The 26335-nt window shown below is 40.2% G+C and overlaps 1 protein-coding gene across 2 annotated transcripts in view; it reads right to left on the reverse strand.

Moving 5' to 3' along the window:
• Positions 1 to 26335, reverse strand: part of DIRAS3 (DIRAS family GTPase 3) — a 45698-nt gene that overhangs the window by 13057 nt on the left and 6306 nt on the right. For both annotated transcript variants that reach the window (XM_057540805.1, XM_057540808.1), the window contains 3 exons: positions 19367 to 19459; positions 14979 to 15194; positions 13536 to 13838 (listed from right to left, as the gene is read on the reverse strand). In XM_057540805.1, the coding sequence (XP_057396788.1) occupies positions 13536 to 13544 (9 nt within the window). In that variant the 5' untranslated portion in view covers positions 13545 to 13838; positions 14979 to 15194; positions 19367 to 19459. The remainder of the gene's footprint in view (positions 1 to 13535; positions 13839 to 14978; positions 15195 to 19366; positions 19460 to 26335) is intronic.

The raw sequence follows: 26335 nt of genomic DNA on the forward strand, positions 1-26335 counted from the left end.
ATATAAATCCACTATATTTAAAATGGATTTCTTGTAAATATATATATATATATATATATATATATATTAGAGTTTTGAAATATATATATATATATATATATATATATGGTTGGATCTTCTTTGAAATATATATATATATATATATATATATATATATATATATGGTTGGATCTTCTTTATCTACTCTGTCTCTGTATTTTAATTGGTATATTTAGACAGTTCATATTTAATATGATTATCAGTGGTTAGACAGATTTCATGATTATATTTCCTGAAACAAGAACTGGAAACCATGGTTTGCAATGGATTTCTGTGCTTCTCCCAGATTCAAGAGAGAACATTTTAATACCGAAGTGTCAACATTCTTGGGATATTTCAGTGTTTTAGGCAATTTTCTTAACTTCTCTATCCTCAGTCTCCTCATCTGTAACATTGGGATAATAGTAGTATCCTACTCTATAGAGTTCTTGTGAGTAAATAATGAGTATTTCATGAGTAAATAAATACAAAATGCTTGGGACAGTGTCTGGACATAGTAATCACTCAGTAAATGTTAGCTATTCCCACTTATGGGGACAATAGGGCTAAATATTTAAAAAAATAAAAGGTGTACAGGTTGGAAAGGAAGAAATAAAACTGTCTTTGTTTGAGGGTTACATGATTGTCTATGTACAAAATCCCAAAGAATTGACAAAATAAAAAACCCACCTGAAATGAGTAAATGACTACAGCAAGGTCACAAGATACAAGGTAAATGTACAAAATCAACTGCTTTCCTTCATACCAACAATGAACACTGGAATTTGAAATTATTAACACAGTACCATTTACATTAGCATCAAAAACCTTGAAATACTTAGGTATAAATCTATCTAAATATATATAAGATCTATATGCATAGAAGTAAAAAACTCTAACGAAAAAAGTCAAAAAAGATCTAAATAAATGAAGAGATATTCTGTGTTCGTGGATTAGAAGACTCAATATTGTTAAGTTGTCAATTCTGCCCAACTTGATTTATAGATGCAATACGATCCAAATTAAAATCTGAGCACCCATTTTTTGGATATCAAACAAACTAAAGATTATATGGAAAGGCAAAACAAACAAACAAAAAACAAAACTAAATAGCCAACACAATACTGAAGAAAAACAAAGTTGAAGGACTGCAATTACCCAACTTCAAGACTTACTGTAAAGCTATAGTGATCAACATGGCATGGTATCTGTGTATTCTGCTATTGTTGGATAAAGTATTTTATAAATGTCAATTAAGTCTAGTTGATTAATGGTGCTGTGTCAGTTCAACTGTGTTATTACTCAGTTTTTGCCTGCTGGATCTATTAATTACTGAAGGGGTATTCAAGTCTCCAAATCCGTAATAATGGATTTGTCTATTTCTCCTTGCTGTTCTATTAGTTTTTGCCTCGTGTGTTTTGATGTTCTGTTGTTAGGTACATACACATTAAGGATTGCTATGTTTTCTTGGAGGATTGACTCCTTTATCATTATGTAATGACCCTCTTTATCCCTGATGATTTCCCTTGTTCTGCAGTCTAATTTGTCTGAAATTAATATAGCTATTTCAGCTTTCTCTTGATTAGTGTTACTATAGACTATCTTTCTCCATCCCTTTACTTTTAACCTATCTGTGTCTTTATATTTAAAATGGATTTCTTGTAAATATATATATATAAAGAGAGAGAGAGAGTTGGGTCTTCTTCTTTATCTACTCTAACAGTCTCTGTATTTTAATTGGTATATTTAGATAATTCATATTTAATGCAATTATTGGTATATTTGGTTTAATATCTACCATGTTTGTAGCTCTTTTATATTCATTGTACTTGTTCTTTGTTTATTTTTTCCCTCTTTTTCTGCCTTTTCTGGTTTTAACTGAGCATTTTATATAATTCCATTTTCTCTACTCTTAGCATATCAATTTATAACATACATTTATAACAAATTTAAGTCCACTTTCAAATAACACTTCAGATGAAAGGCAGGTGACCTACAATATTCCCAATTAATCCCTCTCATCCCTTATAAATGTATGTCATTCATTTCACTCATCCATATGCTATAATCACCTAATATATTGTTACTATTATCACTTTGAAGTTATCTATTAGATCAATTAATTAAAAAAATAAAAAAATTTATTTTACTTTTATTTATTCCATCTCTAATGCTCTTCTAGTCTTTATTTAAATCTGAAATCTGAGGAAAGGCTTTAGAGAACATGCTGTCTGGAGAGAACCTTGAAGGGAGAAGAGGCTATTGGGGAAAAGATGGACAGAAGAATGATGCCAAAAGGGCACAGAGCCAAGAAAGCATCTATGGATGAAATAGTAGTTGAATTGGAATCCCTCCTAGAAATCATCTGTGGTTTAATTACCTCATTTCCTAGGTGAGTAATCTGCCGAAGTTTACACAGCTAGAAAGTTGCAGAACTGGGATTCAAACCCAGGAAGAGTGACTTCAGCACCTATTCTAACCACAGAAGGACATAAGGACCTGCTCAAGGTGTCTCAGCCAATCAGACACAGCCAGGACAAGATCTTAGTCCCTGTCTCCCAGACCCTCACCTTCCATTCTCCCACAGGTACGCATCCTGAAACACAATTAATACTCAGAAAAACTATGGGGATTTTAGAGAGTTAACATAGTTTTCTGGGGTCAAGGTTAACACAGTTTTCTGGGGTCAAGGTTAAAAAAGGAATCAGAAATGACACATCCTCAGGAGGCAGAGAGGATTTGTAGAGTTTCACTCATTACAGCTTTGAATAAGCTGCCAGCATAGTCTTCTTTTTTTTTTTTTTTTTTTTTACTTTCTGTTTTTATTTTTTAACATCTTTATTGGAGTATAATTGCTTTACATTGTTGTGTTAGTTTCTACTGTATAACAAAGTGAATCAGCTATACGTATACATATATCCCCATATCCCCTCCCTCTAGCATCTCCCTCCCACCCTCCCTATCCCACCCCTTCAGGTGGTCACAAAGCAGTCTTCTTAATGAAACGAGCCAGAATCCTTTGGAAACTTTCCTAGACAATCAGGTCTATGTAAGTGAATACTTATACCCTAGACCCAAGGGCATGCACCAACCAAATGAAGGCTCCTTGAGGAGGGGGTTGGTGGGAGGAGAGTGTCAGACACTACAATGGGACTGGCAGAGGAGGTCTTTCCTTCTTTCTTGCAGTATTACAGGTAAAAGATTATGTATTCACATAACAACAAGGATGGGTGTTAAAAACATAGTGCTCACTGTAAAAAAGTAAGAAAGTGGGATTACATAATTACATAATTATATAAATTAAAGATATATGCCCACAAAACAATATTATACATTTTGCAGGAACACACACATACAAGATACATATTAACACATTAGAATAGCTGCATATGGGAGGCAAGGAAAGACAGTGAGCTATACAGGATATATATATATATATATATATATATATATATATATATATATATATACACATACATACATACACATATATATATTACATATTTACATTTCTTATACATACTTGATTTATATAAGGATATATATAATTTTATCTCCTTATATAAATCGTGTGTGCATGTGTATATTACAACCCTGAACAATGATAAGGTGCTTGAGGGCAGCATCTGTAAATGACTCATTTTAGAAACCCTCACACTTCCTGGTTTATAGTAGGCAAACAAATATTTCTGAATGAATGGCTTCATTTTCAACTTCCCCAATGTTCTGAGCAGTACCTGCCAGACAGAGCAAAGACCTTTCTTCCCAACACCTCCCTTGCCCCTGCTCCCAGTTCTCTCTGTGCCACTAAGTTCTATTAAAGTAGCAGGAAAGAGCTGCCCACAAAGAGAGGACTAATTATTAAAGAATGAAAATAATTATCCCCATTAAAAGCAAGAAGCACATTTTATGCCCCTTTTAAGTAAAAAAGTTTAGTTTTGCAGCGTATTCCCCTTTGATTTTTTCCACGTGCACAGTATTTCCACTGTAAAATACTCATTGCCTAAACAAAAGCATTCTTTGTACAAGTCAATAAAGAGAAATAAGTTTTCACCCCATTGTGTTATTTCAGCAGGACTCTGAATGCTATTTTTTTTGTGGAACACAATGGTATATACTCCTTGTTTCACTGTTTTCAAACAAAATCATATTTCTGCCAGTTAAATTGAATTTGGCAAGACTGAATTTTTAAAAGGATTTAAAAATATTATAACAGTTTTAGATTCACAGAATTATCGCAAAGATAGTAAAGAGAGTTCCCATATACCCCACAGCCAGTTTCCCCTATTATTAACATCTTACATTTGTATGGTACATTTGTCTCAATAAATGAACTGATATTGATACATGATTATGAACTCAAGTTCATTTTTTATTAAGATAGCCTCATTTTCTTTCCTAATGTCCTTTCTGTGTCTCAGGATCCCAGCCAGTTTACCACATCATATTTAGTTATCTCCTTAGTTTCCTCTTGGTTGTGAGTTTCTCAGACTTACCCTGTTTTTGATGACCTTGATAGTTTTGAGGATTATTGGTCAGATATTTTGAAGAAAGTCTCCCAAGTGGGGCTTGTCTGATGTTTTTCTCATAATTAGACTGGGGTAATGTTTTGGGAGGAGGACCACAGAGGTACAGTATCATTCCCATCATACCAAATCAAGGGATACACCATCAACATGACTCATCACTGTTGATATTATCCTTGATCACCTGGTTGAGGTGGTGTTTGTCAGGTTTATTCACTGTAAAGTTATTCTTTTTCTTCCTTTCCATCCTATACTTACAAGCCTGCTTTTAAATGTTAAGACTAATTAATGAAATTCCAGAGGCTGGTCTTAAAAATGAAGTCTTTACAATTAGCAAAAGGATTCTTAGAAAAGAGCGAGAAGAGGTTTCCCTTCCACTGTACCAACTGTGGGAGAGCTGTTTCCTTCTGACACATGAAGATTGCATGAAGAATCTGATTTGATAAAGCTTTAAATTGACAAGACTCACAAGAATGTTACTTTTGTTTTCCTGTACAATATGGAGATGTGAATATGTGTAACTTTCCAATTGGTTCTGCTCTTTGCTAATGTACATTTGTCCTTGGCCACATAATGTGAGAATACTGTAACATATCATAGAAATAACGTAGGAATCAAATGCAGAGATTAACAAAGGACTATGAGAATATTGGAAAAAAGAACAATTTCAACCAGGCAACTTGAGGACAGTTTCATGAAGGGTAGGACATGTGAGTATGATTTTAAGAGACAGAGGAGGCTGAAGGAACATCACATGCACTAACACAGAAAAGGAAAGGACAAGGCACAGGAAATGGAGAGCTCTAATAGGTGAGCACACAGGATGGGCAGAACTTTTATACTAGGCTAAAGAGTTTGCACTTTATTCTATGAGCATAGTTGTGGGGGACATTGAGATTTTGGGGTAAGGAGAGTAATATGATCATGTCTGAGTTTTAGAAAAGTAACTGGCAACTGTCTAAAGGAAATTGGAAGGATAAAAACTTAGAGAAAAACAGGAGTTATAAGGGCTTCCCTGGTGGCGCAGTGGTTAAGAATCCACCTGCCAATGCAGGGGACACGGGTTCAAGCCCTGGTCCAGGAAGATCCCGCATGCCATGGAGCAACTAAGTCCATGAGCCACAACTACTGAGCCCGTGCTCTAGAGCCTGTGAGCCACAACTATTGAGCCCACATGTCACAACTACTGAAGCCTGCACACCTAGAGTCCGTGCTCCACAACAAGAGAAGCCACCACAATGAGAAGCCCACATACTGCAATGAAGAGTAGCCCCCGCTCGCCACAACTAGAGAAAGACCATGCACAGCAGCAAAGACCCAATGCAGACAAAAATAAATAAACTAATTATTTTTTTTTTTAAAAAAGGAGAGGAGCTTCAAGATGGTGGAAGAGTAAGACGTGGAGATCACCTTCCTCCCCACAAATACATCAGAAATACATCTACATGTGGAACAACTCCTACAGAACACCTACTGAATGCTGGAAGAAGACCTCAGACTTCCCAAAAGGCAAGAAACTCCTCACGTACCTGGGTAGGGCAAAAGAAAAAAGAAATAACAGAGACAAAAGAATAGGGATGGGACCTGCACCAGTGGGAGGGAGCTGTGAAGGAGGAAAGGTATCCACACACTAGGAAGCCCCTTCACGGGCGGAGACTGCAGGTGGCGGAGGGGGGAAGCTTCGGAGCCAGGGAGGAGAGCGCAGTAACAGGGGTGCGGAGGGCAAAGCGGAGAGACTCCCGCACAGAGGATCGGTGCCGACCAGCACTCACCAGCCCTAGAGGCTTGTCTGCTCACCCACCAGGGCGGGCGGGGGCTGGGAGCTGAGGCTCGGGCTTCGGTCGGATCACAAGAAGAGGACTGGGGTTGGCGGCGTGAACACAGCCTGAAAGGGCTAGTGCACCACAGCTGGCCAGGAGGGAGTTCGGGAAAAAGTCTGGACCTGCCTAAGAGGCAAGAGACTTTTTCTTGACTCTTTGTTTCCTGGTGCTCGAGGAGAGGGGATTCAGAGAGCCACCTAAACGAGCTCCAGCGACGGGCGCAAGCCGCGGCTAACAGCGCGAACCCCAGAGACAGGCATGAGATGCCAAGGCTGCTGCTGCCGCCACCAGGAAGTCTGTGTGCGAGCACAGGTCACTCTCCACACCGCCCCTCCCGGGAGTCTGTGCAGCCCGCCACTGCCAGGGTCCCGTGATCCAGGGACAACTTCCCCGGGAGAACGCACGGCGCGCCTCAGGCTACTGCAACGTCACGCCGGCCTCTGCCGCCGCAGGCTCGCCCCGCATCCGTCCCCCTCCCTCCCCCTGGCCTGAGTGAGCCAGAGCCCCCGAATCAGCTGCTCCTTTAACCCCGTCCTGTCTGAGCGAAGAACAGACGCCCTCAGGCGACCTACACGCAGAGGCGGGGCCAAATCCAAAGCTGAACCCCGGGAGCTGTGCGAACAAAGAAGAGAAAGGGAAATCTCTCCCAGCAGCCTCAGGAGCAGCGGATTAAAGTCCACAATCAACTTTATGTACCCTGCGTCTGTGGAATACCTGAAAAGACAACGAATCATCCCAAATTGAGGAGGTGGACTTTGGGAGCAAAGATATATTTTGTTTTCCCCCTTTTTTTCTTTTTGTGAGTGTGTATGTGTATGCTTCTGTATGTGATTTTGTCTGTATAGCTTTGCTTTTATCATTTGTCCTAGGGTTCTGTCTGTCTGTTTTTTTGGGTTTTATTTATTACTTTTTAAAAATTTTTTCTTAATAATTATTATTTTTTTTTTTAATACTTTATTTATTTATTTTATTTATTTATTTATGACTGTGTTGGGTCTCTTAGTTTTCGTGTGAGGGCTTTCTCTAGTTGCGGCAAGTGGGGGCCACTCTTCATCGCGGTGCAGGGGCCGCTCTTCATCGCGGTGCGCGGGCCTTTCACCATCGCGGCCCCTCCCGTTGCGGGGCACAGGCTCCAGACGCGCAGGCTCAGTAGTTGTGGCTCATGGGCCCAGTTGCTCCGTGGCATGTGGGATCTTCCCAGACCAGGGCTCGAACCCGTGTCCCCTGCATTGGCAGGCAGATTCTCAGCCACTGCGCCACCAGGGAAGCCCCAATAATTATTTTTTATTTCAATAACTTTATTTTATTTTATCTTCTTCTTTCTTTCTTTCTTTTTTTCCTCCCTTTTATTCTAAGCCATGTGGATGAAAGGGTCTTGGTGCTCCAGCCAGGCATCAGGACTGTGCCTCTGAGGTGGGAGAGCCAAGTTCAGGACATGGGTCCACAAGAGACCTCCCAGCTCCACGTAATATCAAATGGCGAAAATCTCCCAGAGATCTCCAGCTCAACACCAAGACCCAGCTCCACTCAACGACCAGCAAGCTACAGTGCAGGACACCCTATGCCAAACAACTAGCAAGACAAGAACACAACCCCACCCATTAGCACAGAGGCTGCCTAAAATCATAATAAGGGCACAGACACCGCAAAACACACCACCAGACGTGGACATGCCCACCAGAAAGACAAGATCCAGCCTCATCCACCAGAACACAGGCACTAGTCCCCTCCACCAGGAAGCCTACACAACCCACTGAACCAACCTTAGCCACTGGGGACAGACACCAAAAACAACAGAAACTACGAACCTGTAGCCTGCAAAAAGGAGACCCCAAACACAGTAAGTTAAGCAAAATGAGAAGACAGAGAAACACACAGCAGATGAAGGAGCAAGGCAAAAACCCACCAGACCTAACAAATGAAGAGGAAATAGGCAGTCTACCTGAAAAAGAATTCAGAATAATGATAGTAAAGATGATCCAAAATCTTGGAAATAGAATGGAGAAAATACAAGAAATGTTTAACAAGGACCTAGAAGAACTAAAGAGCAAACAAACAGAGATGAACAACACAATAAATGAAATTTAAAATTCTCTAGAAGGGATCAATAGCAGAATAACTGAGGCAGAAGAACGGATAAGTGACCTGGAAGATAAAATATTGGAAATAACTACTGCAGAGCTGAATAAAGAAAAAAGAATGAAAAGAATTGAGGACAGTCTCAGAGACTTCTGAGACAACATTAAATGCACCAACATTTGAATTATAGGGGTCCCAGAAGAAGAAGAGAAAAAGAAAGGGACTGAGAAAATATTTGAAGAGATTATAGATGAAAACTTCCCTAATATGGGAAAGGAAATAGTTAATCAAGTCCAGGAAGCACAGAGAGTCCCATACAGGATAAATCCAAGGGGAAACACGCCAAGACACATATTAATCAAACTATCAAAAATTAAATACAAAGAAAAAATATTAAAAGCAGCAAGGCAAAAGCAACAAATAACATACAAGGCAATCCCCATAAGGTTAACAGCTGATCTTTCAGCAGAAACTCTGCAAGCCACAAGGGAGTGGTAGGACATATTTAAAGTGATGAAAGAGAAAAACCTACAACCAAGATTACTCTACCAAGCAAGGATCTCATTCAGATTTGATGGAGAAATTAAAAGCTTTACAGACAAGCAAAAGCTAAGAGAATTCAGCACCACCAAACCAGCTTTACAACAAATGCTAAAGGAACTTCTCTAGGCAGGAAACACAAGAGAAGGAAAAGACCTACAATAATAAACCCAAAACAATTCAGAAAATGGTAATAGGAACATACATATCAATAATTACGTTAAATGTAAATGGATTAAATGCTCCCACCAAAAGACATAGACTGGCTGAATGGATACAAAAACAAGACCCATATATATGCTGTCTACAAGAGACCCACTTCAGACCTAGGGACACATACAGAATGAAAGTGAAGGGATGGAAAAAGATATTCCATGCAAATGGAAATCAAAAGAAAGTGGGAGTAGCAATTCTCATATCAGACAAAATAGACGGTAAAATAAAGACTATTACAAGAGACAAAGAAGGACACTACATAATGATCAAGGGATCGATCCAAGAAGAAGATATAAGAATTGTAAATATTTATGCACCCAACATAGGAGCACCTCAATACGTAAGGCAAATACTAACAACCATAAAAGGGGAAATTGACAGTAACACAATCATAGTAGGGGACTTTAACACCCCACTTTCACCAATGGACAGATCATCCACAATGAAAAGAAATAAGGAAATACAAGCTTTAAATGATACATTAACCAAGATGGGCTTAATTGATATTTATAGGACATTCCATCCAAAAACAACAGAATACACATTCTTCTCAAGTGCTCATGGAACATTCTGCAGGATAGATCATATCTTGGGTCACAAATCAAGCCTTGGTAAATTTAAGAAAATTGAAATCATATCAAGTATCCTTTCTGACCACAATGCTATGAGACTAGATATCAATTACAGGAAAAGATCTGTAAAAAATACAAACACATGGAGGCTAAACAATACGCTACTTAATAACCAAGAGATCACTGAAGAAATCAAAGAGGAAATCAAAAAATACCCAGAAACAAATGACAATGAAAACACAATGACCCAAAACTTATGAGATGCAGCAAAAGCAGTTCTATCTAAGAGGGAAGTTTATAGCAATACAATCCTACCTTAAGAAACAAGAAACATCTCAAATAAACAACCTAACCTTACACCTAAAGCAATTAGAGAAAGAAGAACAAAAAATCCGCAAAGTTAGCAGAAGGAAAGAAATCATAAAGATCAGATCAGAAATAAATGAAAAAGAAATGAAGGAAATGATAGCAAAGATCAATAAAACTAAAAGCTGGTTCTTTGAGAACATAAACAAATAGATAAACCATTAACCAGACTCATCAAGAAAAAAAGGGAGAAGACTCAAATCAATAGATTTAGAAATGAAAAAGGAGAAGTAACAACTGACACTGCAGAAATACAAAGGATCATGAGAGATTACTACAAGCAACTCTATGCTAATAAAATGGACAACCTGGAAGAAATGGACAAATTCTTAGAAATGCACAACCTTCCGAGACTGAACCAGGAAGAAATAGAAAATATGAACAGACCAATCACAAGCACTGAAATTGAAACTGTGATTAAAAATCTTCCAACAAACAAAAGCCCAGGACAAGATGGCTTCACAGGCGAATTCTATCAAACATTTAGAGAAGTGCTAACACCTATCCTTCTCAAACTCTTCCAAAATATAGCAGAGAGAGGAACACTCCCAAACTCATTCTACGAGGCCACCATCACCCTGATACCAAAACGAGACAAAGATGTAACAAAGAAAGAAAACTACAGGCCAATATCACTGATGAACATAGATGCAAAAATCCTCAACAAAATACTAGCAAAGAGAATCCAACAGCACATTAAAAGGATCATACACCATGATCAAGTGGGGTTTATCCCAGGAATGCAAGGATTCTTCAATATATGCAAATCAATCAACGTGATACACCATATTAACAAACTGAAGGAGAAAAACCATATGATCATCTCAATAGATGCAGAGAAAGCTTTTGACAAAATTCAACACCCATTTATGATAAAAGCCCTGCAGAAAGTAGGCATAGAGGGAACTTTCCTCAACATAATAAAGGCCATATATGACAAACCCACAGCCAACATCATCCTCAATGGTGAAAAACTGAAACCATTTCCACTAAGATCAGGAACAAGACAAGGTTGCCCACTCTCACCACTATTATTCAACATAGTTTTGGAAGTATTAGCCACAGCAATCAGAGAAGACAAAGAAATAAAAGGAATCCAAATGGGAAAAGAAGAAGTAAAACTGTCACTGTTTGCAGATGACATGATACCATACATAGAGAATCCTAAAGATGCTACCAGAAAACTACTAGAGCTAATCAATGAATTTGGTAAAGTAGCAGGATACAAAATTAATGCACAGAAATCTCTTGCATACCTATACACTAATGATGAAAAATCTGAAAGTGAAATTAAGAAAACACTCCCATTTACCATTGCAACAAAAAGAATAAAATACCTAGGAATAAACCTATTTAAGGAGACAAAAGACCTGTATGCAGAAAATTATAAGACACTGATGAAAGAAATTAAAGATGATACAAGTAGATGGAGAGATATACCATGTTCTTGGATTGGAAGAATCAACATTGTGAAAATGACTCTACTACCCAAAGCAATCTACAGATTCAATGCAATCCCTATCAAACTACCACTGGCATTTTTCACAGAACTAGAACAAAAATTTTCACAATTTGTATGGAAACACAAAAGACACTGAATATCCAAAGCAATCTTGAGAGAGCAAAACGGAGCTGGAGGAATCAGGCTCCCTGACTTCAGACTATACTACAAAGCTACAGTAATCAAGACAGTATGGTACTGGCACAAAAACAGAAATATAGATCAGTGGAACAGGATAGAAAGCCCAGAGATAAACCCACGCACATATGGTCACCTTATCTTTGATAAAGGAGGCAAGCATATACAGTGGAGAAAAGACAGCCTCTTCAATAAGCGGTGCTGGGAAAAACTGGACAGCTACATGTAAAAGAATGAAATTAGAACACTCCCTAACACCATACACAAAAATAAACTCAAAATGGATTAAAGACCTAAATGTAAGGCCAGACACTATCAAACTCTTAAAGGAAAACATAGGCAGAACACTCTATGACATAAATCACAGCAAGATCCTTTTTGACCCACCTCCTAGAGAAATGGAAATAAAAACAAAAATAAAGAAATGGGACTTAATGAAACTTAAAAGCTTTTGCACAGCAAAGGAAACCATAAACAAGACCAAAAGACAACCCTCAGAATGGGAGAAAATATTTGCAAATGAAGCAACTGACAAAGGATTAATCTCCAAAATTTACAAGCAGCTCATGCAGCTCAATATCAAAAAACAGACAACCCAATCGAAAAATGGGCAGAAGACCTAAATAGTCATTTCTCCAAAGAAGATATACAGATTGCCAACAAACACATGAAAGAATGCTCAACATCACTAATTATTAGAGAAATGCAAATCAAAACTACAATGAGATATCATCTTACACCGATCAGAATGGCCATCATCAAAAAATCTATAAACAATAAATGCTGGAGAAGGTGTGGAGAAAAGAGAACCCTCTTGCGCTGTTAGTGGGAATGTAAATTGATACAGCCACTATGGAGAATAGTATGGAGGTTCCTTAAAAAACTAAAAATAGAACTGCCATACGACCCAGCAATCCCACTACTGGGCATATACCCGAGAAAACCATAATTCAAAAAGAGTCATGTACCAAAATGTTCATTGCAGCTCTATTTACAATAGCCAGGACATGGAAGCAACCTAAGTGTCCATCATGGGATGAATGGATAAAGAAGATGTGGCACATATATACAATGGAATATTACTCAGCCATAAAAAGAAACGAAATTGAGTTATTTGTAGTGAGGTGGATGGACCTAGAGGCTGTCATACAGAGTGAAGTAAGTCAGAAAGAGAAAAACAAATACCGTATGCTAACACATATATATGGAATCTTAAAAAAAAAAAAAATGGTCATGAAGAACCTAGGCGCAAGACAGGAATAAAGACACAGACCTACTAGAGAATGGACTTGAGGACCCGGCGAGGGGGAAGGGTAAGCTGGAACAAAGTGAGAGAGTGGCGTGGACATATATACACTACCAAACGTAAAATAGATAGCTAGTGGGAAGCAGCTGCATAGCACAGGGAGATCAGCTCTGTGCCTTGTGACCACCTAGAGGGGTGGGATAGGGAGGGTGGGAGGGAGGGAGACGCAAGAGGGAAGAGATATGAGGACATATGTATATGTATAACTTATTCACTTGGTTATAAAGCAGAAACTAACACACCACTGTAAAGCAATTATACTCCAATAAAGATGTTAAAAAAAAATAGTAGGTGGAAAAATTTTTTTTAAAAAAAGGAGTTATAAGATTTAGGATAGAAATTTTAAAATGTGATACTGTAAATAGAGAAAAGTGGAAAACTTTTGGAGGCAGAATAGACAAGATTTGGACCAATACTGTAGTTAACAGTAGCAGAGACCAGCAGGATGCTTACCAAAGCCATCTCTTCTTCCTAGGCACACAGCTGGACTCCATTCCCGGCCTCCATTCTATTAGCTGGCATCATGTGACTGAGTTCCAGGTGGACAGAAGGTTACGGATGAAAGTCAGGGATGACACTTCCAGGCCCATCTCACTCTCTCTCTTTCTCTTTTTCCTTCCCCATCATACTGGAATGGAGTGAACTCCCAAGTTCCCAACTCTGAGAGCCATGCATTGTAGATGGTAGAACCACCGGGTAGACGGAGCTGTGTTTCCTGAATCACTGCTTCGAAAAGAATGATCCAACCTGCTAGACCTTGAGACAAGTGAGAAGTAAACTGCTTTCTTGTTGAGCAGTTTGACATGACAGTTTGACATGACATGCTTGGGCCTGTCTGCAATCACAGCATTGCTTAGACTACCCTAACCAAATTAGAAATTGGTACTTTGAAGTGCGTGCTCCCGTAACAGAAGACTAAAGCATGTGACACTGACTGTGTGAGGAAACAGGTACTGGAGACGGGCAGGCTGGGGAGTCTTGTTTTGCTATGGCAAAATATCTGATAAAACTGTTGCCTGAGTCACCGTGCAAGGGATTGCGGTGTGCACTGGTGAACCTTCACAGGAAGCCTGCAGGCATCAGTGGCTCCTGAACCCCTGATTTAAGGGGCTGAGGGGCAGTCCTTGGGCTGGAGTGAAGCCTGAACTGCATACATACAGTACTTTATATCAGATGTTGAAAATGCCAATTGTCTTCATCCAAGAATGGGGTGCAGAAGGCGGCAGAATTATGAGGGCCTAAAGCCCTCCCTGCTGCCCACACGCCTGTGGAGGCGGTCTTCTCGGCTTTCCCCCCTCACAGAGCTAACCTCAGAAATGCCTCACCTGGACATTACCTTCAAGGGCAACTTGCCCACGAGTTGGGAGGTGGCAGATGGGTGCTGAAAGAGGAAAACTGTCCCGCTTCTAACACTCCACAGGTCTGGGGGACCCAGAAACACTTTTCAGCTAGGAGGTGTGCACTATTCTGTTTGGGGTCCTAGAATAGTAAAGCAGGAGTGATGGCTGGAGACATCAAGTAACCTATTCAGGGTCATTTAGCTGCTTCTCCATTTAAATGGTTTGCCAGCATGATGCAGCAAATTAGAAGCAGAGTTTAGACTTTCCTAGAACTCATGAAATCTAAGAGGAGAGCAGAAACGGATGTTATGGTGGCCATACTGTGGACGATCTGATCCAACTTTCATTTACAGAGGCCCAAACAGAGAAGAAGAGGAAGAGCCCGCTCTCCCACAGGACCTACTGTGTGCCTGGCACCCTGCAGAAAGCTTCCCACGTATTAACTCATTTCATCCTCACAACAGCACTACAAGATAAGTACTATCATCTCCATTTTGCAGATAAAAAAAACAGGCTCAGAGTGGACAAGTGACTTCAGAGAGGGCGAGTAACTTACCTAAAGTCGTACATCTAAAAAGTGACGGAGCCAGGATTCAAATCCATGCAGTCCGGCTCTAGAGTCTGTGCTTGCAGCCGCTGTACTACACCAGCTCTGAAACTAGTGAGGATCTCCCGGATCTGTATTTCCAGGCAGCTCGCTGAAGCCTTCGTACTCGCACGCACTGTCTTCCTGCTGCTTGTTGGACAGGGCTCCAGATTAGCATGCACTGATCTGACATGGACCAAACATGGTCAGGCCCAGCCTCATCTCTCCCAGCTTCTCTCCATAATGCTGCCTCAGCCTCCTACACCCTGCACCCCTGCCCTCTCCACATCTGTGAACAGCTCTGTGGCAGAGTGGGGAGCATATCCTGACGAGTCAGTTTTGGGTTTGAGTTCTGGCTCTGCAGTTTATTGTCTCTAGAATAACCTTGGGCAGATATATAATAGTATCTACCAACTAGGATTATCATGAGGATTCGATGAAATAATGTAGATGAAGTGTTTCATATAGTGTCTGGCACATGATATATACTTTAACAGCAGGAAAAAAATTATTGATGTGAAATTCCATTATTCCCAGCTTCAAACGTCTCATAGATGGCTGTTCATACCCATAAATGGTTGACAAGTCCCCTGCAGACTATGCATTCTGATTTAGGGTATGGAAAATAGGGTCAGTTAAATAGCCATTAGAGTGAGCAGGAAAGAGCACTCACAGGGACTGGGAATGGTCAGTGAACCCTTCTGGTGGAAGCTGCATTGAATTCAGCCTTGAAGGCGGAATTGATTCATCTAAGTAGAAATGAGTGGGGAAAGTAGGCAACAATGCTTAAAAGCAAGAAGCACACAGTATTTTGCAGTAGTGACTTTTGTTCGGTTAATATAGGCACCACCCAGGGGATCAGTGGGAGATATGTTTGAAAAGGTAGCTTGGGGAACCATTATAAGGGTCTTGAAATCCAGGCAAGAGAATATGAGATTTCTCACTCCCTCCTTCCCTTTCTCTTATAACAACAATGGCAACAGCAAAGACAAAACCTCACAGAGGAAAACAGCCCAGATACCAATCCGTGCTCTCCGATTAAAATTTAAAACCCAAATCTCAGCATCCCACGTGTAGACGAGGGAGGTTGTGGCCATACAGAAGGGTTTTGGCAAGTGTGTTCCTCTTACAATAAAGCCCTCCGAGGGCTGCATGCACTCAGGATGAATCATAGCAATTTGCAGCTTTGTGTTATTGGAAACATTTCAGTTCTATGAACCAATCAGTACTCAAAGAGTTCTGTCCTCATCTGGTCCAAGATTAAGACAAAAGACTCACTGGGACCAGAGGAGGTGTAAGGTGGGTATGAACCAGCAAGAGCCTCATAGGCCAGGACAGAGTGTGCTTGAATGCCAGCAGGGCCCAAAGTCTTGAGTCAGGCAAGAAGCCTTCTTCTAAGGTGTTTGATCTTTGTTGAACTTCCTTCTTCAAAATCTTCAGGTTACGTTGTGTGTGTAGCTTTCCTTCCATGAGTTCAACTTTATTTTTTATTAGCAGTTATTAACCATAGATAATTTCTCACTTTTGTTTCATCAATGTCACTTATAAATTGTCACATCAACTATTATGTTATTGTAACTGATAGTATAAATAAATAATTCTGTAAGATTAGTCTGATTAGGGCATTGCTGAATTTTTTTTAAAATTATTGAAATGTACCTCACTAAATAAGAATGTACAAATCGTAAGCATACAACTTGATATAATCCATCATCATAACCAATAGGACATTTTTAGCACTTCCAAAAGCCAAGGTCAGGTCCCCTTTCCAAAACTACTTTCTCCCTATTTAGTTACTACACAGACTTCCAAAGCTATAGTTAAGTTTTGCTTGTTTTTGACCTTATATAAGTGGAGTCATACAGTATATATTCTTTTGTGTTGGATTCCTGTTCTCAAAATAATGTTCATGAGATTTGCTCATGTTTTATGTTTCCATGGTTTTTTTCATCATAAGTGCTGAAGAGTATTTCACTGAATGAGTACACCACAATTTCTATTATGAATGGGCTTTTGGGTTGCTTCCAGTTGGGACTGTTTCAAATAATGCTGCAATGAACATTCTCGTAAACGTCTTGGTACACATATGCTTGCACTTCTGTTGGGTATATGCCTAGTAGTGGAGTTGCTGGTCACAGGGTAGGTGTGTTTCAGTTTGTATTTCCTTGATTACTAATGAGGTTGAGCACCTTTTGTAGATATATCAGCTATTTGGATATCCTCTTTTGTAAAGAAGATATATTGAATTATCTGTATTACTTACTGATTTATAAAAAGTTTTTCACGTATTTTGGACATAAGTCCTTTGTCAATTATGTGTCACAAGTATCTTCTCCTACTATGTGGCTTACTTTTTCACTCGTTTAGTGATGTCATCTGATAAACAAAAGTTCTTAATTTAATGTAGTACAATTTATCAATATTTCCTTTATTGTTGGTGAGTATGTGTGTCATTTAATAAATACTTTTCTCTATCTTCACATCATGAAGATATTTTCTTATTTTATCTTAAAGAAATTTCACATTTAGAGCTACCATCAATTGAGAATTGATTTTTTATGTATGCTGTGACATAATAATCAAGTTTCTTTTCTTTTTTCCATACAGTTACCCAATAGACAAAACATTGACTGAACTGTCCTTTCCCCAACTTATATGATCAAATGTCCAAATATGTGCAGACCTGTTTGAGGACTTTTTTCTTAGTCTGTTTGTCTACCTTTACACAAATACCACACGGTCTTAATTACTATAGCATTATAATAAGTATTGATATCTAGTGTGTAAGTTCTTTGACCTTACTCTTTCATAGTATCCCTTTTTATTTCCATATATATTTTAGAAGCAGCTCATAAGTTTTTTTCTTTTTTTTAATTGGAGTATAATTGCTGTACAATGCTGTGTTAGTTTCTACTGTACAGTGAAGTGAATCAGCTATATGTGTACGTATTTTCCCTCCCTCTTGTACCTCCCTCCCCCCATCCCACCCATCTAGGTCATCACAGAGCACCGAGCTGAGCACCCTGTGATTTTTATCATGATTATAAACCATGGAGTTTATGTCTTACAGGGTTTTCCAATCCATAAACATGAGATATTTCTCTACTTATATAGGTCTTCATTAATTTCTCTCAATATTGTGTTATTTTTGTGCAGAAATCTTGCACGTATTTTGTAAGATTTATTCATAGGTATTTGGTGTTTTGTTGCTACTATAAATGGTATCTGATTAAAATTTGTATTTTCTAATTTTTGCTGCTTTAATTGATTTTGTACCTTGACCTTGTATCCACAAACTTTGCTAAACTCACTTATTATTTCTGATAATTTAATTGTAAATGAATTTTTTCTGCATACAACACTTTGTAAACAATAATAGTTTTTTTTAAACAATAATAGTTTTATTTCTTACTTTACATTCATTATAACTTTTGTTTATTTTCTGTTCTTGTTGTACTTGCTAGGATTTTCTGTAAAATGCTACATGGAAGTGGTGATGCTGGGCATACTTGTCTTATCCCTAGTCGCAGAGAAAAAGCTTTCAACATTGCACCATTTAGTATGACGTTGTGTTTTTTTTAGCAACCCCTTATGAAACTAAGGAAATTCTTTCCTATTTCTAATTTTTAAGAAGTTTTTTCTCATGAATAGATGTTGAATATAATTAAATATTTCTTCATCTATTGAAATGTCCAAAAGATTTATAGCTTTCTTAATGTTAATATGGTGAATTACACTGCCTGTTTTTCTCCAATGTTAAACTAGTCTTGCATTCCTAGAAAATATCCAACTTGATTTTGATGAATTGCTGGATTGAGTTTGCTAATATTTTCTTTAGGGTATTCGCACCTAAGTTCATGAATAATATTGGCCTATGATTTTTGATATCAAGGTTATGGTTTCAAGGTTATAGGACCTCATAAAACAAATTGGAAGCTTTTCCTCTTTATCCTCTGAGATAGTTTTTGTGAAATTAGAATTATTCTTTCTTAAATGTTTGGTACAATTCACCAGTGAAGCCCAACTTTTCTTTCTGGGAAAGAAACTTAGAATTAAATTTTAAAAAATATTTATAGGACTAATTCATATATTCTATATCTTCTTGGGTCAGTTTCAGTAAGTAATGACTTTTAAGGAATTTATCCATGTCATGTAAAATTTCAAGTTGATTGGCAAAAATTATTTATATTATTCTCTTGTTAATTTTGTAGCATCTGTTGAGTTTAAGCAAACTGCCCTTCTAGCACATAGCACAGTGTCTATCAGCTGGTAGCATTCAATAAATTACTTGAGGAATGAATGAATAAATTTGAGTGAAACAGAAACACATGAAGACACAGTGACCAAATACTACTTACTGTCACATTAAGCTGGGAAGCACACAGTTGAAGAAGACCCTTGTGCATGCCCGAAGCCTGTATATTTGAGTCCTTAGCCAATGGTTCCCAAACCTATCAGACACAACACCATCATTGTAAATATACATTTGTAACTCCCCCCTTTGATATCTTGAAAAGAAATTTACAAATAGCCTAAATCTTTAGAAAATAATACAATATCCTCTTGAATAGAAAATCAATAAATGAAAAGTAATTTATAATAAAAAGAGTGTGTATTTCAACATGGAGATGTTTAGGCATGATTACACTAGAGACATGTTGAAGCTGGCAGATGCTTGCTCCTAGTTATAATGAGCAAGTTTGGATGTATGAGAAGTAAGACAATACTTAAATAATGTTTATTGTTGACACTTTTTCTTTATATTGAACATTTTTAGATAAACGCTAAATGAGCATATTTGTATGTGTATATATATAAGTAGTATCAATATGAATGTGACAGCTACAAGTGTAAACTGATATAGTATATTGAATTGTTGACTCAGATACCAGAAGTGCTATTGTTGATGATGGAATATTTCCAAGTGGTGAACAATTCTTTGTAAAGTTCTGAAACAAAGTTCAATCTTCTCTTGATTTACACGGGAGTTGCATCCCTGGAAAATTCAGTATATGTCAAAACCATGTAAAATATCCTTTTAAACATATGTAAAATGGAGTTAGGTGTTAGGCTCTGGTAACCATAGAGATTTTTACCTACATATATTTCCAATAGGGCATTTGTCATTTGTGTGGGGCTGTCTCCCTCACTGTAGGACTTTAGTGGATTTGTCCCTCACCCAGTTTATCCCAATAGCACCCCCCCCCAATCATTGCAATAATCAATCCCTTCCCACAATAAATTTTCCGACAACCCCTGCCCCCGCCAGGAAGTACTGTCACCCTTGCTGAGAACCTGAACCTTGTTCCCCTGAAGTAGAGCTGCCTCCTCACCCCAACTATCTCTCCCAAACTCTGTGAAAGCACCACACAGACACTGGAGGATACAGCAAGCCCCTTAGAAGGATTCCAAACTTGCATCACTGAATCATCTTTATATTTATCTTTATTATTATTCTTAAAATTTCTTACCATCTTCCCAAAAGGATGTTTTGGTGAGTGGCAAAGAGGTATACTCATAAACAGGGGGAAAAAATCTGGTGGGGTGAAGAATGAGAGGAAAACAGGCAGGCAGAATGAAGCTGGGAGTGAACCTAGTGCCTAAAGCACACACTCTCAGGGCTTGTACATTTGCTAAACGTAAGAGGTAGCCTGGGTTGTCAAGTTAAAGAGGGGCACTGGATCAGTTACACAATTCCACTGTCCAGGAGATAAACACAAGGTAAGAACGTGGACTCTGGAGCTGGACTGCTTCGATTCAACTTGGCTCCATGCTTACTAGTTTTGGGACCTCGAGTAAATCTCTGTGTGCTTCAGTCCCCTTGCCCATCAACAGGATAATAATAATAATACCTGGAATACCTACCACGTGGACTATTGGGAGGACTAGATAAGTTGATATTCATAAAGTGCCTAAAACAGTACACAGTAGTTACTTGTACATGTTATACAAGCATTTGCCAAACAAACAAGCTAAAACAGTTGCTCAGAGAAAACACAGCTTTTCCTAGCAGTTTCTCTCACTGAGTGATGTGAGATTGAATTACTTAGCTCGGATGCTCAGGGGAAACTCAACATTCATCAATCCCAACCTGCTTGTGCTACAGTGCAGGAAACTGTTAGCAGAGAGTGGAAATCTAGTGGCCGAACTCATGTAGCTAAGGTAGTGGAAGAGCCAGGTCACCGGCTCCAGTCTGCTGCACTTCCCAATACTCCATGGCTGCAGCTGGCCCAGGGAGAGGATGCAGAGAATGGGCCTGTGATCTCTGCACCGAGCGTGTCTGCAGGTTCCAAAATCCCGCCTTCCCCCAACTGTCCTCTTAGTCTCCAGACTCCTATTTGTCCCTAAGTACAGAGAGCAAAGAATGAAACAGATCAAGTGTGAGTGACCCATAAACTCAAACACTCAAGGCACATGCACGTTCAAAGTGGATTTCCTTTGAATAAATCTCCAACTTTGGGGAAGAGGAGGAATGGATAGGTAGAGGGTAAAGGTTTTGGCAAGAATTTAAAATGAAATTGTCTAAGCTGGCAACGTTCCACCACTTTCCAGCGAGACTGCACAGAAAGTTACCTAAGGGTCTCCAAGCCTCCTTTTCCTCATCTGTAACGTGAGGATGATAATCACTGCTCATGGGATTGCTGTGAAGATTAAATGAAATAACGTAAATTGCCCAGCACCATGCCCGGCACAGGGTCAGGAGCCGATAAATATTATCAGGCATCAGCAACCTACCAGAAGAGAGAGATTTTTCCTTCACGCTCCGAAGAAAGGAGGCCACATGTTATTCCACCCCAGAAAGATTTTATTTCGGTGTTTTCCTCCTCCATGAACCCAGTTATCTCGTGGAGGGGAATGGGGGGTGGGGTGGTGTCTGGAAAGAAAGCACCTGAAAGCCCAGTCACTCTAGGCCCATGAGAAGCAATGCAAGGCAGCACGGATGTGGGCTGGAACCCAACTCGATCACTCACTGCAGTGAGTTCCTGAGCATGTTCTCTTCCCCCTCTGACCCTTAGACGAACATTTGTTCATTGCCCAGAATACAACACACATCAGCGTTTGCCATTACTAAAGTGCTTGCTCCTAAATGAGGAACTTTGAAAAATCGTACAAGAGATCTAGAAAGGCAGTGAATTGGGGATGGATCTCCCACTGGTGACAGTTCAGAAAGACTGGCAACAAGGGACTTTGCAAAATGCACGCTGACACGCTCTCCTTCTTTGCCAAGGAGCGTTATGAAACCCTACAGTTCAGTCATAGTGAGAAATACTGGAAAACTAAAAAAAAAATGTTATACCCTTAAAAATTCAATAACTCAATAGCGCCACTCTACTCAAACCTGTCATTGGACAGAAATGACATGTCTTACTGCAGATTTTAATTTTCAATGGGACTTTGACTTGTCCGTGTATGGGCGGCAGCTGCTGGGAGCTGCAGGCTCTCCGTGCACACACAGGGGTGCAGGTGGCCAGACGTCTTTTGTCTGGGAAGCAAGAAGAGGCGAAGTGCGTCCACCAGGAGCCAGCTACGTGCCTCTAGTATTTCACTCAACACCCCCCGGCCCTGTGTTAGGGAATCCTTTTCTCCCCTCCGGCATTCTTGCCAGTCCACAAAACAGGAATCTCTGCCCTCTTTGGGGCACTGGAGAGCTGGCTCGCACCCATCTTTCTCCCTCTCCTTCATTTCTTCCCAGGGGAGGGAAAGACTTCTCTTTCTGGTGAGATTGGAGAAGCGTCCTGAAACGTGGGCTCTCTTTGTTAGGCTGGCTGTGTGCTGGATGGAGAGTGTTTTCACTGCTTCTGCTTTCCTGTAGGAACAACAGTTGGATCCCAGTCCACAGTCTAGGGGGACACGTCTTTCTCCAGAATTCATGGGTTCGAGGCAAGCTGCACGCTCTTGTGTGTCTGAGCTGTAGCCCCAACTCTGCCCACGTGCAGGTCCAAACTCGGTCAGGGTTGTGCCACTTTGAAGGTCATTTGGTTGTAGGTCCAGTTGAAGTGCTCCAACATGACCACCAATAAAGCTGCTATTTTCATCTCTATCTGACTATAAGTATGACTATATTTTTAATTGTTCCAGTACCAGATAAGTCCTACTACCCAGAAGAGCTAGAAGGGGGCTTGAAAGGGATATGGCTCAAGTCTCTATCGTACAGGTAAGAAGCTGCAAACTGAATGCCCTCCTGCTGGCTGGCCCTCCCAGACCCCACCGAGGCTAGCAGTGTAATGAAGTATGTTGCCCAAGACTGCTGGGTTGCCTGGCCTGGCCCTGCTGCATTAAGCACCGCCTGAGCCCTGCGGCACTGCGTATGCCTTCTCTGCACCGGACCCTACTACATCTCATCATCGTTCACATAGACTCCTCGCCTCAAACTGTTCTGTGCTCATTTTCACTCACTCAGAAGCCCCTGAGTCTTCGTTCTCCTGGCACTGCTCAGACCCCTCTGCTTTGCTGGGGCGCTGTCACCAGGGTCTCGGGATGTCTTCCTGTTCTGGATCTGACCCCCGGGGACTGGAGCCTGCATATAGGTCTCCTGCCCCCTCGCCCAGTGTTGTTTCTGCCCACACCAGGTGGGTACGCGCTGTGAATTACAGCTGGACTTCTCTTAACAGTGGACTCTATTAAATAGAACAATAGTTTTATCTCATTGTGTGATTCAGAGATGGTTGCCAGGGAAACCACTGGGAATATGTTTAATTTGTAAATCCTATAATTGCCCTAAATTAGAGAAATTCATGCTCTCGCTTCAAAGGCATTTGGACTGAGCTGGCTGGGAAGCAGGTGAGGAGAGAATGATCACAGGTTGGCTCCCATGGCAATCTGTTCACACTCCTTATGAAGTGTTTTTTCCATCGCTTTGCCAAAAAGGCTATGGGGATTAGAGGGGAAGCCAGAGGCAACACCATGGTGTCCTTCTACTGGACCCGGAAATCCAGAAAACCCAAGAGGGCAGTCTCTCCCTTCTTATGAATTCAGGTGGTCATAGCAGAGGGACTGAGGGTTACACCGATAGTGATGTAGAGAGGTAAAGGAACGTCTGCAAAGACTTTTTATTTTAAAATGGATTCAGAATCCTAACACTGTAATTCAGAGGGGACTGCTAACTCCAAACAGGGAGGATCAAGCTACTTGGAAAATTTTATCACCAGCAAAAAGCAGGGTGGTCTAAATGTAAGATCATGGTGTTAGTTTGGAGGAGGGCCCAGCATCATCTCTGCCAAGCCTTTTCTCGATCCACGTTCATTTTCAGAGGGTCACCCACACTCTGCTCTTGCACATTTCCAATGATGAGGAACTCACTCTTTCCCAAGACAGCCGATTTTACTTTTAAACAGCCCTGATTGTTAGGAAATCTGCCTTCTAGTGTGTCAAAAAATGGGATGCGGGGTGGGTGGCACTTTCCCTGATTGATGCAGTCGACTGGCTAAGTTCCCAGAGGCTTGTTTATAAGTTGAGACATATCCTTCCTCTGTCCTATATGCTCATCATCAACAAGCCACACTGGCTCTGGGGCCCAGGCCCATCCATTCAGTTGGGGACGCCTACCTTCAGATGGAGGGGAGCAGCAGTGGGGAAAAAACAGAATGTTCCTTGATACAATGCTTGGTTAAGATCAAAGAGAAGAGCCACTGTCTCTAGGGCCCCGGGATGTTTATTTCATTGCGATAAAAAACCAAAATCAAAGCACAGACCCTGTTGCCCAGCGTAAATGTCATATGAAACTCTTCTTTATACAATATCAGCATCAACAGAGGATGACTCGGTGGTTCAGATGTCGCTAAGTCTGGGGGCGGGTGTGGGGTGTCGCTGTGCTCTCTTTTGGAAACACCATAGTTCCGTGGATGCGGCTGAAGGTCACATTAGCTCATGGCTGCTACATCCCAGTGGTGATTCATGTTGGAGTCTGTAATCAGTGAGAACCTCCAGACTGCTTCTCCTTTGCTGGTGCAACTTTACATGGCCCCCAAATGAAGCTCCACTGGGACCGTGGATGTCCAGGGCTCCTAGCTCCTTGTCTGCTTCTGTTGTCAAGTTTATGAGCTCACCTTCAGCATTGGAAAATTCAGGATCGTAGAGGTGGCAGCCTCCTGTCTCTGGCTCTTTGGCACCTCTCCTGGTCTTTAAGTTCCCAGGAGGTCACTGCCTGTGGATAATTGATCTCACTGGCATGGTCCCATTCTCCTCAGCTCTAATTTATCCAGACCAGTATGTTTAATGAAACTAAATGTCTAATCCACCCTTCATCAATGTCTAGCCTCTCTTTCCAATTCCTTGACAGAAAAGTTGGAGGAAAGGCAGGGGCTGAGGAGTCCTGCTCCTTCTCTGATCTACTGAAGCATCATAATTAGTTTATCTGGTAATATATATATATATATATATATATATATATATATATATATATATTATCCATGTGAGAGGTAATAGTTTAGGATTTTGGAAAAAGACTTCCAACCTGAATGTTTATATTTTGTGTAGCCCTTTCACATTGTTTAGTATTGCTTGTTTTTGTGCTACTTAATTGTTTTAACGAAGAGTTCCCGGGTCTATACAAATGGACACATTCAGTTCAGTCACTTTTATGGAAAATCTAGTCTTATGTGCCACAAAGCCATAACCAAGGTCTGCGTCATTGGAGAGAAAGATTCCAGGAAGAAATAAATGGTCATGAGTGGCAACTTTGCAAATTTCAAGCTATGAAACGATGGCAGACTTCACTGTCAAAGGGGCCCTGGGCTCTCCAGAAAGTCCAAATCCCAGACAAGAAAGGATCCTAGTTTTCTCTCTGAATTCTGCTCAAGAATTACTAAGAAACTAGCTACCATGTAAAACTGGAAAATTATACTTATTAGAATGTGGAGGGTGTGGGTAACCTCAGTCTTAGAGCAAGGAGTCTGACTTAGGAAGCAGGGATGGGAAGGCAGGACTGGATTCTGAGGCTACATCTATGGGAAACCTTTTAGTACTATACACTGAAAGTCAGAGGAACACACAAAGACGTTCAGCAGGAAAGTGGGAAAAGGATTATTCTATAAATCGTGTGTGTGTGTGTGTGTGTGTGTAGCTTTACACTTCATAGCTCTGCATCTTTGGTCAACTCACTTTACTTCTCAGATTCTCAGTTTCTTCATCTTTTAAAAGGGGGCTTAAACAGGGGTCATAATGTACCAGGATTTTCTTGAGAACCAAATGAAGTCATGGAGGATATTAGAAATGCCCACCACTGTCTCCCTGCTCCCTCTAAGGCAGTACACTCACCTCTCCTGCCCTGCTTTGTGTTCTGTGATCTACCCCCAGCCCCCAACTCCCTTCTCTACTGGGGTTGATTA

Source organism: Balaenoptera acutorostrata, chromosome 1 (assembly GCF_949987535.1).
Source record: "Balaenoptera acutorostrata chromosome 1, mBalAcu1.1, whole genome shotgun sequence".
Classification (NCBI taxonomy): domain Eukaryota; kingdom Metazoa; phylum Chordata; class Mammalia; order Artiodactyla; family Balaenopteridae; genus Balaenoptera; species Balaenoptera acutorostrata.